We start from the raw sequence: 18368 nt of genomic DNA, 5'->3' as shown, positions 1-18368 counted from the left end.
AATTTTCTACCGACGTTTCGAAGATTTTGCAGTCTCCATGGTCACGGGAACCCCCTCTTCTTCTTTATTCTTGTTCATAAGAATTTTTTTAGGATAGCCAAGAAATTAACAAATTATAATAGTTATTTTGCTTCCATTAAGGTTAAGGGCTTGATATCCGATAGTTTCTGAAGCCAAGACCCAATCCAGCTCCATTAATAGTAAGCATACAGATGTGGATCGAGTCTCTTACATTATTCAACGCGGCCGATTGATATGTCAGACCCAGAGATCTGATATCAAGTCTTGGTTGGGAAAGTGATGACTACATGTGTTTTGGGATTACATACATACTTATGTGTACAGGACATGCCTGTATTTATATACATGTTTATGTATAGTTTAATTAACGCTGCTTCTGTGGCGTAGTAATGCGTACGCGGTACGAGTACTAAGGCGTTGAGGTCCTGGGTTCGAATCCGGGTCGGGTAAAATAATTGTTACTGCGTTTTCCCATCCTAAAAAATCCTAATCGCAGTTCGAAGTAAGGAAGTTGGCGGTGTGATATATCCGTGTCTTGGAAAGCACGTAAAGGTAGTGGTCCTATGCGCCTGACTCTCCGGTCATGTCGGATTACCGTCTCACCGAACTATGAGTATGAAGGAACAGAGAGTGCACCTGTGTATTGCGCACGAACTTGTGCTCTATATTATCTCCTTCGTACTTGGTTGGTTACCGTTAAGATTATTGCCGTGGCCGTAACACGGCTAAGAGAGATTCAGTTTAATTAGTTGGGTGTACTGAGATTACCATGGAGTAAGCCATGTGATCCTCAAAAAAATACTACAATTTACTAAGAATATTTTCACCTCATTGTAATAACGAGCATGTAGTCTAATTGGGCGTATATTCCAATGAATTTTTTAGTCAGTTTTAACGTTAAGTTATACAAAAATACTTGAAAATGAATCTTAACACATTGAAATAAAAGTAAAATTATTAAACTTAACTTCATAAATACGCACATGCAATTTGCATACTAAAATCTGTGTTTAAAAATAGAACATACTGTATTTTTTTAAATTTACTAACGTAGGCCAGTATTACTAAACCCAATGCATTTCTAGTATCGGCAAATATTTTAGCATAAAACTATAACAATAGGGTGGCCATGAATGCACCCGCGGTGTCCACTCGGGCCTTCCTGGAAGGACTTGTTATACAGGGTGAGTCATTTCGTAGGTAACATTTATTCGGTCGTTTTCGCCTCGTTAATTTAGCGATTTTATGGATTTATTAGTATTTGATGGTTCTGTTAGCGGTTTGTTTATTAATGAAGTGGTGTTATCTATTTTAAATGGGTTCTTATCACATAATTAAGGCATTTCAAACCTAAACTTTATATCAATTAGCACACGATACCTAATACGACATAAAGCCAAAGGTCTTATACTGCAGAAACAATTTTAGCAAAAGAATCCGATTTAAAAAACCTGGACGCAATATATCAAACATAAACCGCTTAAACATCACAATCGAAATCACCCTGTATAACGCCTGTTCCAGATTTCGCCGTGTTAATACTCAACAGAAAGGGGCTTAGTTTTTATTTCTCACTTCAGACCTTAATAAATCTGTCTTAGTTTTAAGAAAAGCTTCCAGTTTGTCCAATAATATAATGCGTTCGCTTGAAAGCCGACATACAGAATATGGAACTTTACGACTTCTTAAATTATGTTTAGTTAGTACTCATAAAATGATAATTAGCCACCATAGTTAATTAAATAACCTGTTTGATTAAGTTTTTAGCGGTCTAGTGTTTAATGTTTAATAATCTAGGCTATTTTATGGCAAGCTTTTATGCTAACGTGAGCTTTTAAGCTTTATAAAGTAGAGCGGTGTTATTTTAGTTGCTTACGGCCCGTGGCCTGTGACTTGAGGTCATTATCCTAATATAATCTATGGAATAATATACGAAGAAAAATTTTGTACACCTTTTTAAGGACATTGCGCGCGCAGATGAATGATATTTGGCATGATTAAAATTCATATAGAATAGGAGTGTAAAACCTCAATAAAGTAACTTAAACATTCAATAAATTGCTATCGAATGGTGAGTACTGGGCGACCACCATTTCATATTAAAAATACATTTATTATTCATAATCAACACCCTGTAACGTCTTAGGTAAGAAATATAGTTTAAAATAGCCATTTTCACTTTCCTCACCCAACGAATGCATTGTCTACAACCCAACACACTCAAATATGTATCTAATTTTCAGCTATTTACTATTCAAAATCAAAAAGAACGTACGTAGCACACAGTATCGACTAATTGGTCATCGCGCAAAAAGTCTAAAAGTTCGGAACACGTCCATCGGCTACAAGAAAGCGGGGTGTAATTGCCAACTGGTTTTTCATGAAACATTCATGGCGCAATGATTGAGTCGCTCGCTATGACGTACGCATGTTGAATTTAAAACCCCATTCTATAATCTGTGCGAGCTTGACAGTTCGGCCATGTTTAACATGATTTTTTAAGGTTCCGTGTGTGGCAATTTTTTAAATATTTTTTTATTGATGGTTCCATGCTGGCAATTTTTAAGTGTTATTGATGGTAATTCACTTGCATTATTTCGTATATTATACCTAACAAAATTAACCGTTAATGCTTATTTACTAACATCAAAACAGGCATAAAAACCTAGTCATTACGTTGGTACAAAATGAATATACCTCAAATCACACTTAATGAGCAGCCAAAGCTGTATATTTTATAATTTAATCACATAAATCTGCCTACGTAAAATTACCCTAATGACAATCACAGCTAAATTAGGCGACTCTCAGACGTGCCTTTATTGAAACAGCACGTAATAACAGCTATAAATACATCTGCTTATTAATTTATTCGTACCAATAAAAACCACAATACCAATTGGACACGTAAAAACAGCATCTCAATACAATCCACCGAAAATGGTAAAATCACGCATTGTTTACTAAACAACAAAATAAAATTAAAATAATTTTCAAAAATGTAAATAAACCCGTCAAATCAAAAAAGTTTTGTCTGCGCGAAATCTGTAAAACTTGTTTCACGTCCAGGGAACAGTTTCAAAAACTTTCTTCCTACACGGGGGGCAATCTGTACTGCTTCCATCCCTCTCGAACCTGCGTAGAGTAACGGGGGAATTACGTGCGCGAAAAGGACAAACAACATGAAGACGTCACGCGGGGCGAAGGCGCGCGAGTGTTCTTGCACTTGTTTTATTTATTTTGTTGGCCGCCATGTTTTTTTTGGTCGTTTTCTGAAAGCTACGTCTTTGTTTGGGATCGGCCGTCGATAAACGTGAGAATGGATTGTTTTCTCATTTATATTGTATTAATGGTGATTGAGTTGATTTTCTATTGTTTTGGAGTTTACAATGTTGAATTATACGCTTTATGGAGTTTGTTAACCGTGGGTTATTTCTATCAGTACTCTTATAATTTAAGATACTTCGTATTTTCCATACAGTGACTTGAATTGATAATAATTTGTATTTATCAGGTACAGTTAGGCACTGAATATAATAGTCTATTTGCACAAAAAATGCACAGTTTAAAAGTTCGAATAGAATATCGGTTCAAAGTTGAGAACGCCTGACTTAACGTTGACAAATGTTGCCAATAAAGAATATTTCCGCAGAGATAAATAAATACGAACAAACGTATCAAAATAACACGATAAATTGCATCCAATTAATTGCAATAAAAGTAATATTTATCATATCAAGGTAACTTAATACAACTTATCCGTTTTGTGAATAAAACTAAAAATAACTATGCCCATCCCTTTATACTTAAAGCTGGAACCAAACAAAACACACAGCGGTAACGTTGTAAAACTTATTTTTTGCTCAAAAGTTGCCAGACGGATTGCGTCACGGATGCTGCTGGGCTCCAATCGCTGTCTTTTTGTTGGCACGGAACGACGGAACCACCGTTAGACCTTGATGTTCGCGCCGATACTTCGAATGCCTTGAATAGGCTACGAGGTGTAAAAAAACGCAATTTATTATGTGTCATTGTGTGCAGCCTTTATGGCGTGGTTAACTGGTAGTATGAGATTTATAATTGTGTTCACGCCTTAAGGTGGAAAGGGAAATGTGTTTCCAGTTCATTGTGGACGTGGGTTAATAAATTTGTACGGTTTTGGGAATTGCGAATATATGAATTGTAATCAACTCGGATCCTTCATCTGTATATATACCTATCTCCGAAGAGTCGGCAGAGGCGCAACAGACGCACTCTCATTCTGCCGTGTGCATTCCGTCTCCCGATGTGACAGGGAAGCCCATCGCCATATCGGGAAAAAATCCAGGAATCCAGGATGAAACTGAGTGAAAAAAAATTAATTTGTAAAATATTATATCACCTATAGGTAGAGACGTAGAGCTGTTAATTGATAGCTAATTAATAAACCAGTCTTATCGTTGAGTTACATCTCAAGTAGACGTGTAATGTAAAACTATTGCATAATCTTAGCTTAAGCCGCCATTTAAGTACGTGTACTCAGCTGAATCGGTGCTGTAAACAAAATCCAGCTGTCAAAATCCGTCACATTGTGACTTAAGATATCATTTGAGATGATATTAATATTTTTTAAACAGCCACGATCTTAAGATGCTGACTTTAATTTGACAGCGTCTTAGCTGATATCGGACTTTAGAGCGAATCTGTGTTTCATCTATTACTTTTTTTGTTTGTTTGTGGTAGGATACATTTTATATCCGCCCGGATAGCGACCACCGTACACAACGTGTTAAAATCCACCATAGTGGCCCATGTAAGTGTGTCGCATTCCGGGATCAGCTTGTGTATATCAGGATCCAACAGACCGGCATAATTGTGTCGACTGCCGCGGAGCAATCATTTCTCGTCAGTCGACATTCTATTGGTCCCGACTTCACTTACCATCAGGTGCAGTGGGGTGACTTCACCGTCCTCGTTTAAAAAAAAACGGCCCTCTACCATTATAAAATCGGGACTCAAAGGAAAGCTTAGCTCAATGTGATCATTTTGACATAACAATATGTTATACACATGTGAATTTCCTGTATTTCCCTCGCGGACAGTTAAATTGCATACATCATTATCATGGCTACGTGAATTTCCTGGACTCTCATTATTCTTTGGCAAATATCGAATCACTTTCATAAATCAATACCGTTATTTTACTTATATTGTACTTCCTCATACCTCCTGTTAATAAGATGTGTAACGCGGCGATAGCCTAGTTGGTTGTGGAGCGGACTGCCGAGACAAATGTCCGCAGGTTCAAATCCCAAGGGCCACTGACTTTTCTAAAATTATGTGTGTATTCTTTGTGAATTATCGCTTGCTTTAACGGTGAGGGAAAACATCGTGAGAAAACCTGCATACCTGAGAAATTGTCTATAGGAATTTTCGAGGGTGTGTGAAGTCTACCAATCCGCACTAGGCCAGCGTGGTGGACTAAGGCCTAATCCCTCTCAGTAGTAGAGGAGGCCTGTGCCCAACAGTGGGACAGTATATAATACAGGGCTGATATTATAAATAAGTTGTGTGGATTTTTTATATAATTTTCTTTATTAATTATTCTTTTGTCTATCAAGGCTGGCAGCAGCAGCGGCGGCGGCTGCGGGCGCTACGAGCGAGCTGAGCTACCTCGCCGCGCTGCACCCCGCCTACCGACCAGTGCCGTATGACCACCCCATCTATGGCGCGAACACGCTTCGAGGTAACTATATGTTTAGCTAAAGCACCGCGCAGACGTTGTCGGTTCGGAAGATTAAAGCACCGCGCAGACATTGTCAGTTTGGAAGTTTTTATAAAACAAAACGAGTAAGGAGTTGGCTTGATGGTAAGCGAAATGAGAATACAGTGCATACACACTGTCGCTTGGCGACAGTGATAGACATTACGAATCTTTCAACCTAGATAGAGATATGTACGACAGACATAGTCATTGAGATAATACCCAGATAGAACCAATTAAATGATCCAGAAAAATTACGTCACACCATCTTGCAGAACTTATAAATACTAAGAAAATTCTAATGTAAATATGTAAGTTTGTATGTTTGTTTGTGTTTAGTTAATCATAAACTACTTACTAAAAGATAAAATTCGACAAACAGATCAAATCATGCTTTAAAATTTAGCTGGTTTTATATGTTATATTCGAAGTGAAAATTGAATTATATAAAATTCTTAGCATTTTTCAGCGAAAATTCTTAAAAATCCCGAAAGAAAACCATTATTTACTCTTTTCTAATTTTTATCTGAAATTATTTAATACATTTCTGCAACATAAATAAAAAAGATTTTTCCAAATCGGTTCATAAATAGCCCAGTTCTGAGGTAAGAAATAAACAAAAAAAAACATTCACGTCGAATTGACCTCCTCCTTTTTTTCAAGTCGGTTAATAAAAACGAACATACAACCTCGTATAAAGCGATATACATTCATTTAAAAAGGGCTTTTAATCCAGAAACAGGCAGTGACGAGAACAAAAGCTAGTCTATGAAACAACCGATGTAACACAAGCCAGCATTGTTATGAGCAGCTCAACACTATTAAACCAAATACTTCGCGTTCGCAGATGGTCGTGTGAATGATGTAATTAGTGTAAACCAGCCTTTACACCCAGTAGAATAAACAGTAGAGTCAACCAGCATACTATTGAACGTGAACGGGTGCTGCTTGTGTGGACTGTTCTGCTCATTTCGCTTTCATTTATAATTTCTAATTGCTAGAGGTACTGGGAGGAAATAATTATAAGGATAATAGAGAAATTTCATGATTCCTGAGAGGGTTGTGCAGTCATATAAAAAATTAAATTAATTTATTCCTTATTTCACGAGCCTATAAATGAACTGCTCTAAACTTTTTGTTTTTTTCTTCTTACTTTATCATGTACTGTAGTCTTTACCCTACACTGATTGAAAAGAGCAACACCAGAGTTTCTTGCCCGTTCTTCTCTGGTGAGAACTGCTTTCCGAACTGGTGGTAGAGTTAATATTGACGGAATCTAAATAATGTATAACATTTTACAGATTCAAATAAATCATTTCATTTCATTTCATTGTAGTTAAAGGATTATTTATACGTGCAAGGCCGTGATCCTACTACACCTGATGGTAATTGGAGTGGGGTCCACATTTTGATGGATGTAGGTGTAAACAGCGCCTCTTTTTTTATTAAGTTATACCTATTTGGAATCAGTTTATTTTTAAGCTGTTTCTAAACGTACTTACAACTTTGTGAAGTTAAAAGAAACTTAAAGTCAAAGACAAGTCAGAAAACTACTTAATATTACCCTTGGATAATGATATCATAACAGATTTTCCTTTGACACTACAACTTCCTTCAGTATCTCATTTTCCACAATCCCACAAGAAGTAAACAAGCATCAAAAACAAAACAACCGTATTAAATCCAAACAAAACAATTCAAATCATTGAATTTCTCCGCTACCAAATCACATGCGGCCACTATCGCGGCCAATACCAAACGCTGCGACTGTACACTATCGGCACAATTTATCTATACTCTGAGGTGTTAATTAGGATTTCAACTCACGACTGTTTGAATCCCTAACAATTCGAAATTTACGCAAATATCAATCTTATTCCGTGAGGATAGAGTTTAATATTGAGGGATGGGGGTGAGATTTAAGATACGTAAAAGTGGCTATTAAAGGACAGGCCGTGGCTAAGTCACGGGTTGAAATTGGCATATATTTGGAGTAACGAAGGGTTGATTTCGACCTTCAATTAAGCTCTTAGCTCTTCGTGTTTGGCTTGTTTAGGAATTATTGAGATGCCATTGTGCCTTTAGTAGTCTTTCGATAGTTTTATTTTCGTTGCGTAATGTATTGGAAAAAGGAATAGGAATAGTTCGAGCAACTTAATCAGAACATAGATTACTCCATGTTCCAGCTATGTGGAAAACAAAGCGAGGAGGAGAAGAATGTATTAGACAAATTATGTCGACTTAGTTTTTTATAAATTTTGTTTAATGTAACAATAAATATTAATATTATTAAAATCAAATAAAATATCCTTACATATTATAAAACAAAGTCTCCGTCGCGTCAGTCTGTCTAAACGCGATAAACTGAAAAACCACTAAACGGTTTTTAATGAAATTTAGTATGGAGATAGTTTGAGACCCGGGAAGGACTTTTTATCCCGGGAAAAAAATATATGGGACTATTATCCCGGAAAAAACTTACATACGGGCGAGAATAATATAGTTACTTTTAAATTAAATTAATCTTAGTGTCGGAAGTCAAGACAAGCACATTTCAATACTTGTTAGCCCCAGCTTTGCAATCGGTTTCAGGCGATATTACTAGTAATTACGAGCAATCGTAGGGTTTAAAATTAGGCGAGCTAATTATTTGTTTTACGTATGTTGTAAAAATACACATATGATTCAAATATATTATTCGTACATTCTGAATACTTCTAACTTATCTATATTTTCTAGACGTTTGACGTCATTCTGATTCATGCCCTTTGTTCTGTTGTGTTTCGTAATTTTATTCCTTTATTTATACCAATTTGTATGATTGTTTTATTTCCATTGACAACGAAATTAGTAATTTGTAAGCAATTTGTACGTGTGTTTATTCGTTGCAATTCAGCAAATAACGTGCTTTTTTTCTATAATCTTTAATATTATTAATGTTTTGAATATTTGGATGTTCTAAAAGTAATTGCAGAAAAAGCTAAACTGAATTGGGTGAAATTTATTCTATTAATTATCAACCTTTTCACCGATAAGTTTCTGTGAATTTTCTAGAACATTATAAAAGAAATCTGTTGCACTTTCAGCGTGTTTTTCCTTCTTCTCCTACTATCGAGCTTATCTGTATCATGAGAAGAATAGATATATAAACTCCAATTTTATCTTGAGACATAAATGCGGAAACTTATTCTATACTATAAAACATAATATACTAAAATAAACGGCGTTTTAAAACTATATTTATCATCGTTCGCCTCTAGATCGCATTATTGTTAGCGCACACGTCCGTTGGCCCGCAGTGCATATTACCGATTCGCCTTGGTCCTGGCAGTGTGCGCTCCAACTTATAACTAAGTAATAGCCGTTGAAGGGAATAATTGTGTGTTAGTTAGCATTCGTTCAGTCTTTGTTTTGGTAAAATCTATTTTGCATTTGATAGGGATTTAATTTAGTTTGGTCTTGAATGATTACATGGCGTTAAAGATGCCCCGTTAGTTTGATTAATAAAAGCTAACGTGTTCACAATAATTAAATTTTATAGAAAAAATAATATTTTATATTCGATGATTGCCAAATTGATTCCATAGAAATATTTTAAGATCCGTTAAGTCGTTTGATTTTTATATCAAAATAATATAGTAGCTTAAATATTGATTACTCGATTTAGAATCCAATGTCGTCGTAATATGTATGCTACACCCTGAAGTAATTTTTGTGGATTCGGTCTCCACAACGAATGCACGCCGCCATTTTTCGCACTAGGCACACAGTTCAATGTATAACCTCTTGGTTGTATGTACAAATTGTTGCTTATTAAAACTCGGGAACATTTTCTCATCACCCATCCTAAAAGAGTTCCTATCCTACACTTCCCACCCCCAAACAGTCCCACCAACTCTCCTCCAAGCCACGGCTGCTAAGCCGGGCTATTCCATAATTCGCAGGATTCCCCCGGTCTTGCAAGGAAGAAAAAACTGATTCCTACCCTACACTTCCCACCCTCTAAAATTCCCACCAACTCTCCTCGAAGCCGCCGCAGCTAAGCCGGGCTATTCCAAAATTCGCAGGATTCCCCCGGTCTTGCAAGGACTAAAAAACTACGTACGCTAAAACTAGATCAAACTTTACTCCATTTATGCAATGTAACACCAGAGGGAACGCACGCAAGTAACACAACCCTTTACTTCTGCTGTAAAATTTACGAAACGAAAATGTTTGTTGTAAAAAAAATTGCGCGGTGTCTGTTTACTTTAACAAGGCAGTGTCGGCTTACACGCGTGTAGACGCACCTTCAGATAACGCTCAATTAGTTGCGTTTTTTTTTTCACTTTTTTTGGACGGTGTCATACAATTATGATGTTGATTTTTTGTGCGTTTTTGTAGGATGTTTTTCTAATAAATTCTTTGATGCCAATTGGATTGGTTTGATAAAGATATAAAACGAAATTTGTATTATAATATTACTTATTTTAGTTTTCTTATTATGTGTTCAGGATAGTTTAATCCGATTTTTTATCCTAAGAGACAAGAAAATACTTACCTAATATTATAGAGCTGAAGAGTTTGTTTGTTTGAACGCGCTAATCTCAAGAACTAGTAAACCGTTTTTTTTTTCACTAATAGGAAGCTACTTTACTCCCGAGTTTTATAGGCTACTTTTATCCCGGATAAAGTTTTTCACGCGGCTGAAGCCGCAGGCAAAGCTGGTCATAAATATTTTTTTTTACCTCGGCCACTTAATTTAAGTGTCAATTTTGCATTTTCAATTGACAGGTAACCTGAGGTCCGATTGTGGCATCCTTAAAACTTTCAAACTGATAACCTTTTATTGCATTAACCTTACATAAAAATTCAATTAAAACATCCTAATTAAAAACAATATTAATGGTTGATAAAATCCAACGAAATTACGCACAAAAATATCCGACGTAAGCCGACACAACCGGAGCGTAGTTTAACATTTTAGCATTCTAGACACACACATCACGCATTTATCCCTGATGTATGCAGAGCAACAACCAGGGCACCCACGTTTCGCCAAGAGTGTTCCGTCCCATGATGTGGTAGAGGGCTAGCTTATTGCTATATCGGGCACAAATTCCATACCACGGGCTGATACGGAGCAGCATTAGATCCCAAATATCATTTTGCCCGACCCTGAGCGCTGTCGTACCGCGCATGCAGTCCAACTACGCCACCGAGGCAGTCATTTTAGCATTCCAATATGTCATAATTCATAAATTCTGACCGATCGAACATTAGATCGAAAATGTCGCGAAGAACACCGAACCACAACAATGTTATTTACGTAAATTAATTCAAGTCCGCCTTTGATCGTTAATTTTATTCAATACTTGGAATAGCTTTGCTTTAATGACTTTATTGTTGGCGGACATCTTGTTTTTCCGAACGGACATTTTTGTACAATCGTTCGAATTAACCGAATTTTTTGGTTAATATGGGGTAATTTTGGTTTTTATTCGCGTCTTAATTGTTCGTTCGGATGACATCTCTGTTGTTTTCGGGATCGGCTTTTTATTTGAATAAGTTATGAGTGCTTTATTGGGGATCTTTGATTCTTTAGAATTCGTAGATTGCATGTATTACATTGCTTTACCAGAAATATATTAATATAATTTAGCAATATAATTTATTTGTATCATTTAATATAGTCTAATTTGGGCTATGATATACCCATTCCATTTATAGGGTTTAAAAACGAATAAGGATCAAGAATCTATTAATACCACTTATTATCCCTTCGTTTATGACTTTGTCAATAAATAAAAACACACATTTTTTCTATATCTAGATTTAATAATTAAAGGTACGAAGGTAAAAAATATGCAATCAATTCCCAATAAAAACTGAATGTTACCATTTCTTTACAAGAAAAAATATCCAATATCTTATTTCTAAGCAGTTAATAAAAATAACAAAATAAGCTCTTAAAATTGTTAATTTCTAAATACGTCGCATTCAGCATACAGCCATCCAGATTTAACTGGAAACGGTACGTCGCGCCGAACGCTCGGGTTACGGTGTGCGTCCACTGCACCGGATGGACCCAGTTCAGCGTTACACAGACCTATTTGACCATACACGACCTTCGACAGATCACGAGCTACCTAAACACCGTAATAAAGCTTAATTAAACATTGGTTAATACTTTAGTGGAAGCCAGTACAGTGTGGTTAATTTTTTTATTGCCTTAGTAAGCATCGAGTAATAGCCTAGTTGGTTGTGGAACGGACTGCCGACATGAATGTCCGCAGGATCAAAACCCAAGGGCACACACCTCTGACTTTTCTAAAGTTATGTGTGTATTCTTTGAGTATTATCGCTTGCTTTGACGGTGAAGGAAAACAACGTGAGGAAACTTGTATACCTGATAAGTTCTCTATAGGAATTTTGAGGGTGTGTGAAGTCTACCAATCCGCACTAGGCCAGCGTGGTGGACTAAGGTCCTAATCCCTCTCAGTAGTAGAGGAGGCCCGTGCTCAGCAGTGGGCAAGTATATAATATAGGGCTGATATTATTATATTATTATTAAGCGGTCCGCCTGATGGTAATTTTCTGGTCTATCCGTAAAATCTATCGACTTCTCCATTCTCCAATATGAAGGCTTGTGATCCGTAACAGGTCGAATGTAGGTTAATCATGTGCTTGATGAAATAGAAAAATAAATAGATTGAGATGTTGATTAGTGTTTAACGTTGTTTCGAGTTCAGCAAAAAACGGCTTCTTCAGAATACGAAAGGTCTGTAATTCAATATCTTCAAAGGTTAAAACAAAACAACTGCTTTTGCAATAAATTAAGTCGCACTACCGTGTAATAAATCGTAATAATTTTACTGAGTTTAAAAATATGTTCGGAAACGAAAAAAAAAACAAACTGCGATTTTTTTGTCGTTAAAGCTTCAAATATTGACGAAGTTTAGTAGCTTTTTTAATGTCTTTAATAAACAAATGAATAACTCTGCCTAACCCTTCGGGGGTAAATGAATTAGTGTTAATACCAAATGATTCGTAAATATGGTCAGCAAATGATCTTACCGTTTACACGATTCTTGAGATCTCTGCTACCTGTATTATCCTACAGATGATACACTTTTGACCCTTAAAGTCCGTGGTCAAATCCTCAACGTGACCACAATGGGACGTGCACAAACTAATAATTTAAAATAAAACACACATTTTGTGCATTCGTTACCAGATTTGGATGATAATATCGTTGTCTTATGCATACAAAGTGTTTGATTCAACGATAACGCTAATTAGTTAGATGCCGAAAGTTAAACAGTTGTAGATGTTATTGGTCATTATTAATTCTGATTATGCGAAACTTTTTGCTAACGGTAAGATGTGCAAAATAAAAAACAAGAAATTATAAATGGTTGAAAAAACAATATGCAAGAATGAATTGTAGATATTATTGAGTATGAAATATCATAGAAGACAGCAACAAAAGTTCAGAGACGTTTCGTTCATCAAAAATCTGCAAGTAATTTGTAAAGATAAAATAATAAAATATTTATATTCTTGTAAGTTCAGCAGACGCGTTTAGTTACAAAATGATTATTAAACAAGAAATTAATTGCGTAGGTGTTCAAGTATAATTCCGATGGACTGATAACAAAATTAACATAAACCTAGGACGATAAAATCTACATTATTTATCACTTTCAAAAGTATTTATGCAAACTACGACCTTACATGACAATGTATTAATTGTGTCACCTAACGACGAATTTCGAAATCCTAGCCTCGAAGCGCGCATCAATCAAAATGTCACCCAAGCCTAAAAAGCCTAGATACCCAGATATTAACGAAAATATCAAACAGGTCGCATCATCAGTCGACTGCAAAATTTCGCAACCGAAGTGACAAGCCGAAACTTAATAACTTACTCAGAAATGCACCAGCAAATTGGGAGCCGAGTCGCCCGACCGGCTTCGTAACCCTACACCGCCTTACCGAACTCTCCGACACATATAAATTGTATTTTTATTCAAATCGAGGCCTACGTGCTGCGATAAAGTCCGCTTAAAACAAATATGTGCTCACTCGTAAAGGAAATGCAAAGGAAAATGCATTCTCTCGTGATGGGATAAAGTAGAAACTTTCTCGACACACTTCCTTATTATAAAGACGCAGACAACAACAAGCTTTACAGTTGCAATAACAGAGTTGTAGTTTCAGAAATGAGTAGGCCTGATGCACTACTTTTAGCCAGACCGGACGATGCTGAAAGGGACCATGTTGCTTTTACAGATAATCGAAAGTATGTTCTAGATGTAAACACAGAAGTGTCAAAATAGAATGTGCTGAAATAATCAGATAAGGCGGAAGATTATGATGTTGGAGAGGATCATGGTCCTGAGAAACGTACAGAGGACAATTTAAAGGTTCATCGGGACACTTTTTCACTCAATTTGTACACTTTATATTCTTATTGTATTGACATTGCGCATTGGATATTAAAAATGGAAAGAACAATGATTTGGTGTTATTGTATAATGAATTTCTCTTTATAGGGAGGACTCAAGGGGAACAACGCAGTAGCACGATTATATTCTCGTGTTTACCTTTTAAATAAAGTTGTTCGCACCGATACCCTTCATTATTCAGAGTTTTTCTTGCCAAAATGTTAATCACCACATTTACTTGTGTCGGGTTTTTTGCGAACTCTCTTATGAAACGTTTTAATAAAGTTGGTAATGATACAGGTGCCAATCAACTCGATAATGCACTTAAAATTTTTTGCATGCACGAAAGGCAAATGTAAAAATTAATGACAATAATAAAATGAACACTTACGTGATTCTTGGAAGAGGTTGCGTCTTGCAAATACTGCAATGTCATAAAAACGTACATCTCGAACGCGAGAGCGAAAACCTAAAACAATATCGTAAAACTCCATCAAACGGTCCAGATACCGTGGCTCTAAGCGTATTATTGTAAAATCCCTATAATATGTATATGTCTTCATTCGTCGATAATCGTAAATTAAGGGTTCGACTCTCGTTTAACCGAGCGTAAAACTGAACGAGATATAGAGAGTTCATGTTACTCCCAAAATGAAAAAGGTTCGGGCGCTTCGGGCGAGGGCTGGTCACAGATTCGATAGGGCCAGAAGTTATAGAATAGATTCAACAAGGAAGTCTCGGGGAGGAAGTTGATGACTACGCTTGGGTGTCCACACATGAACTTGTCGTGAACTTAATGAATGCCCAAGATTGATCACCTTTTTTAGGTGCTTGTAAATTTTAGCAACAGATTCCAATTTACGAAATGTCACGAACGCGGTTGACGCATGCGATCTGGTTGTTTTTTAATTGCCTTTGTCAAACGTTGTGCTGTACCTTAATCTTTGTCAACGAGCAGGCGAGAGGCATAAACCGGAACGGGTTTTAGAGTGAGACGAGAACACTGCGCTCGCGCATGACAAGTGACCGGATTAATGCATTTTAAACGAAGAAGGCTTAATTTTGATCCCGGTTTTCTTAATTGAATGAGTTGATTTAGGTTTTTTTTTTTCAACACGAAAAATGTAACAAGTTTCCATTTACAGTTCGGTTTATAATCCTATTGTTGTGTGAATCGGTCCATGAATTTAATGCGATAGTATTTTACGTCGTGGGCGGAAAGTGGTGTCTAAGTACCTCGGTTAGTTGCACCAGATAGCTGGCAAATCTATATCGAGTGTTTTTATGATAGTTGTGAAACCGTTTTTAATTCTCCATGTATTTACAATACTTGTTAGATATGTTTACTATATCTATCTAAGTTAAATAAGATAGTATAAGAGAGTAACCTCGATAAGTTGATGTGTGTTCAAATCGAAAAACTAACATGATCTTAGTATCCATCTACTTAGGAATGAAAATAACTCACGAGCGGTAGCGTAGCTTTCCATAGAGAGGCCCTATATCAAAATTTGTTGAGAACTTTCATGGCAGTAAGACCTTTTGGGCACCCGCTTAGTTAGGTATGAGCCCAGAGGGTCCCTAAAGCTTGAGGGCACTGTATCATTGGTACGGCTGATGGAGCGTAGCAACGCCCCTGCTCACAAGTTACTCAAACTTCTCTAAACACAGCGTCATCATGAACACAATTAACACTAAATTTATAACCATCATAATCTTCTGACGCTACATTAAGGAATCCAACAAAAAAACGTAAAAAGAATCAATAACAGCGAAATGTAAGAGTGACAAAATAATTGATACGCGCCCGCCGCTGTACAATATAAATAATATTTTGTAATCTATTTATCACAGTGTTTGTTCGTTTTGCTGAACGCTGAGAGACTCCATCTATGGCTTGGCAAAGAGCTAGTTACTTTGTAAGCGTTGGATGTATTGTTTTATTTAGGTTCGGTTTACTAACATTTTTTAATTACAACAGACCTGTGGAAGCAATTAGAGACGATGTTGGTATTAATTAGAAGTTTATTAAAACTTAGATATTAGAAAAATGGAGATAATATTCACGTTGATTTCTTTGGATTTAACGATATTAGTCAGTTACTTTATTGATCAAATTCTTCAATTGACTCGTTTGGAAAATTTGAAGTCGAATTCAGGGAAGTTTTTTAACATTTGAAGAAAATTAACCAAACATATTTGGAAAGTGAAAATGTATTCTCGAAAATTTGACTAGTCGAATTCAGGAACATTTTCACAATAAAAATAAAATTACATTCAAACCATATTTACTTAAACTATAAAAACCCAGTTCAGTTTTACCACAATGTCTCACAAACCATAAATTCAATAGCCGCCTCTTAAGACAACGAAGTCCATCTCAAGTCCGTCTCCTAGCCAATAGGTATAATGATTGACGAGCGGTACTCCAGATCAGAAAGGCCACAATATTGCCCGCTGAGTGCGCTAACACAAAACGTTTTAATAAATATCCCACAGGCTCACTAATGGCGATAATTCCTCCACTCGGCCAATTCTCTCTTAATATCAATGTACTCATTTGTATTTATCGTTGCTTCGGATTGGCTTTTGTTTTACTAAAGTGATAGTCATGGATAGATATATATTTATGTAGTTCTTCGGTGGAGATATATAGATTTTGTATATATATTTATGTAGTTCTTTGGTAGATGTCGAAGAAATTTTGGTTGCTATAAAAATATATTTACAACTTCAAAAGGTAAATTACGTGGTCGAACCTTTATTTAGTGTCATTTTTTTTATACGGGTAAAATGATCCCACTACACCCGGATGGTGAGTGGAGAATGGTCCAATAGAATATTAATAAAGCCCGGAGTTTCTTTCTGTCTTTCTTCTTCGGGTAGTCATCACTTAGGTAGCTAGTGAAAGGCTGGTAGGTTAGCTAGGCTAGGGCTCATGTCCTCGCCGGTGAGGATCGCGACGCGTTACCCTTCTATTTCCCCCTACTTGCCAGCCCGAGCTGGTTACTTCGGTTTGTACCTTGTCTTTAGCATAAATTTTATCCCTAATTTAAAATGTCCATAGTTATATAAGTAATTTTAATAGTTGTTTAGAAATAATAATATTTATTCTTATTCTTTGTTTTGACATATCATAAGTGCAACTTTGTTCGCCTACGTGATAAATAAAGTATTTTATTTTATTTTATTGACGGATGAGAGATTACCCCTGGGCAGTCGATACAATTATGTCGGCCTACTCAGATTAAACAATAGTTTAAAATCTGAACATGCAAACATAGTCTTTCCAAATATTTTTGTAGATTCCTTGATTTTTCTTTATCCTCTATTTTAAATTTGATGCTCTATGGCGTCTACATTTTGAAAAGCAATATCTTTCAACTTGCACAATTACAATAATTTTAAAAATTCTTTATTACAAACAGTAACAGGACACCCGATAACTTCGTCTACAATTTAATAATCGAACACAAAAATATCTTTAAATATCAAACTAATAACCACCCGTACAATATAAATAATATTTTGTAATCTATTATGTGTGGAACGGACTGCTAAGACGAATGTCCGCAGGTTCAAATCCCAAGGGCACACACCTCTGATTTGAAGGCAAAACATCGTGAGGAAACCTGCACATCTGGAGAAGTTCTCTATAGGAATGTGTACCAATCCGCACTAGGCCAGCGTGGTGGACTAAGTCCTAATCCCTCTCAGTAGTAGAGGAGGCCCGTGCTCAGCAGTGGGCAAGTATATAAAACAGGGCTGATATTATTATTATTATTATAACCACCCGTACACTTTCTATAAAAATATATCATTTGGTTAACGTAAAGCGTATCGTAGTGTTGTGTTTTTCCGTTCGTAAACCCGTTCGTTCGATGATCGATGAAAAGCCGTGGGTCGGTGCGATTGATCCGGTCTATCGTGATTGAGACATCTTGGAACGAGTTCCGTCCGCTGGTGAGTTTTTAAGTGTATGATGCAAGTTATGAGCGTAAAGTTGTTTTAATTTCCTGGGCTGAGGCACTCTATTTTTTTTAGTTTTCTTACATATTGCCAAAAGTTTTTTTAGTAAATCGATGTTGCGTAAAGATAACGGTGTAAAAATTTAAAACTGTTTATAGAATTCACGTATGATTGATTGTACAGACTCATCAATTTCAATTTGTTTT

At 36.2% G+C, this 18368-nt stretch overlaps 1 protein-coding gene across 1 annotated transcript in view; it reads left to right on the top strand.

Moving 5' to 3' along the window:
* The window catches only part of LOC115456034 (zinc finger protein GLI4), a 194786-nt gene that overhangs the window by 123053 nt on the left and 53365 nt on the right, over positions 1-18368 (top strand). Inside the window, exon 4 of the mRNA XM_030184884.2 lies at positions 5622-5746. Coding sequence (XP_030040744.2) covers positions 5622-5746 — 125 coding nt within the window. The remainder of the gene's footprint in view (positions 1-5621; positions 5747-18368) is intronic.

Source organism: Manduca sexta, chromosome 3 (genome assembly GCF_014839805.1).
Source record: "Manduca sexta isolate Smith_Timp_Sample1 chromosome 3, JHU_Msex_v1.0, whole genome shotgun sequence".
NCBI lineage: Eukaryota > Metazoa > Arthropoda > Insecta > Lepidoptera > Sphingidae > Manduca > Manduca sexta.
This window is presented reverse-complemented; position numbering and strand designations above follow the sequence as displayed.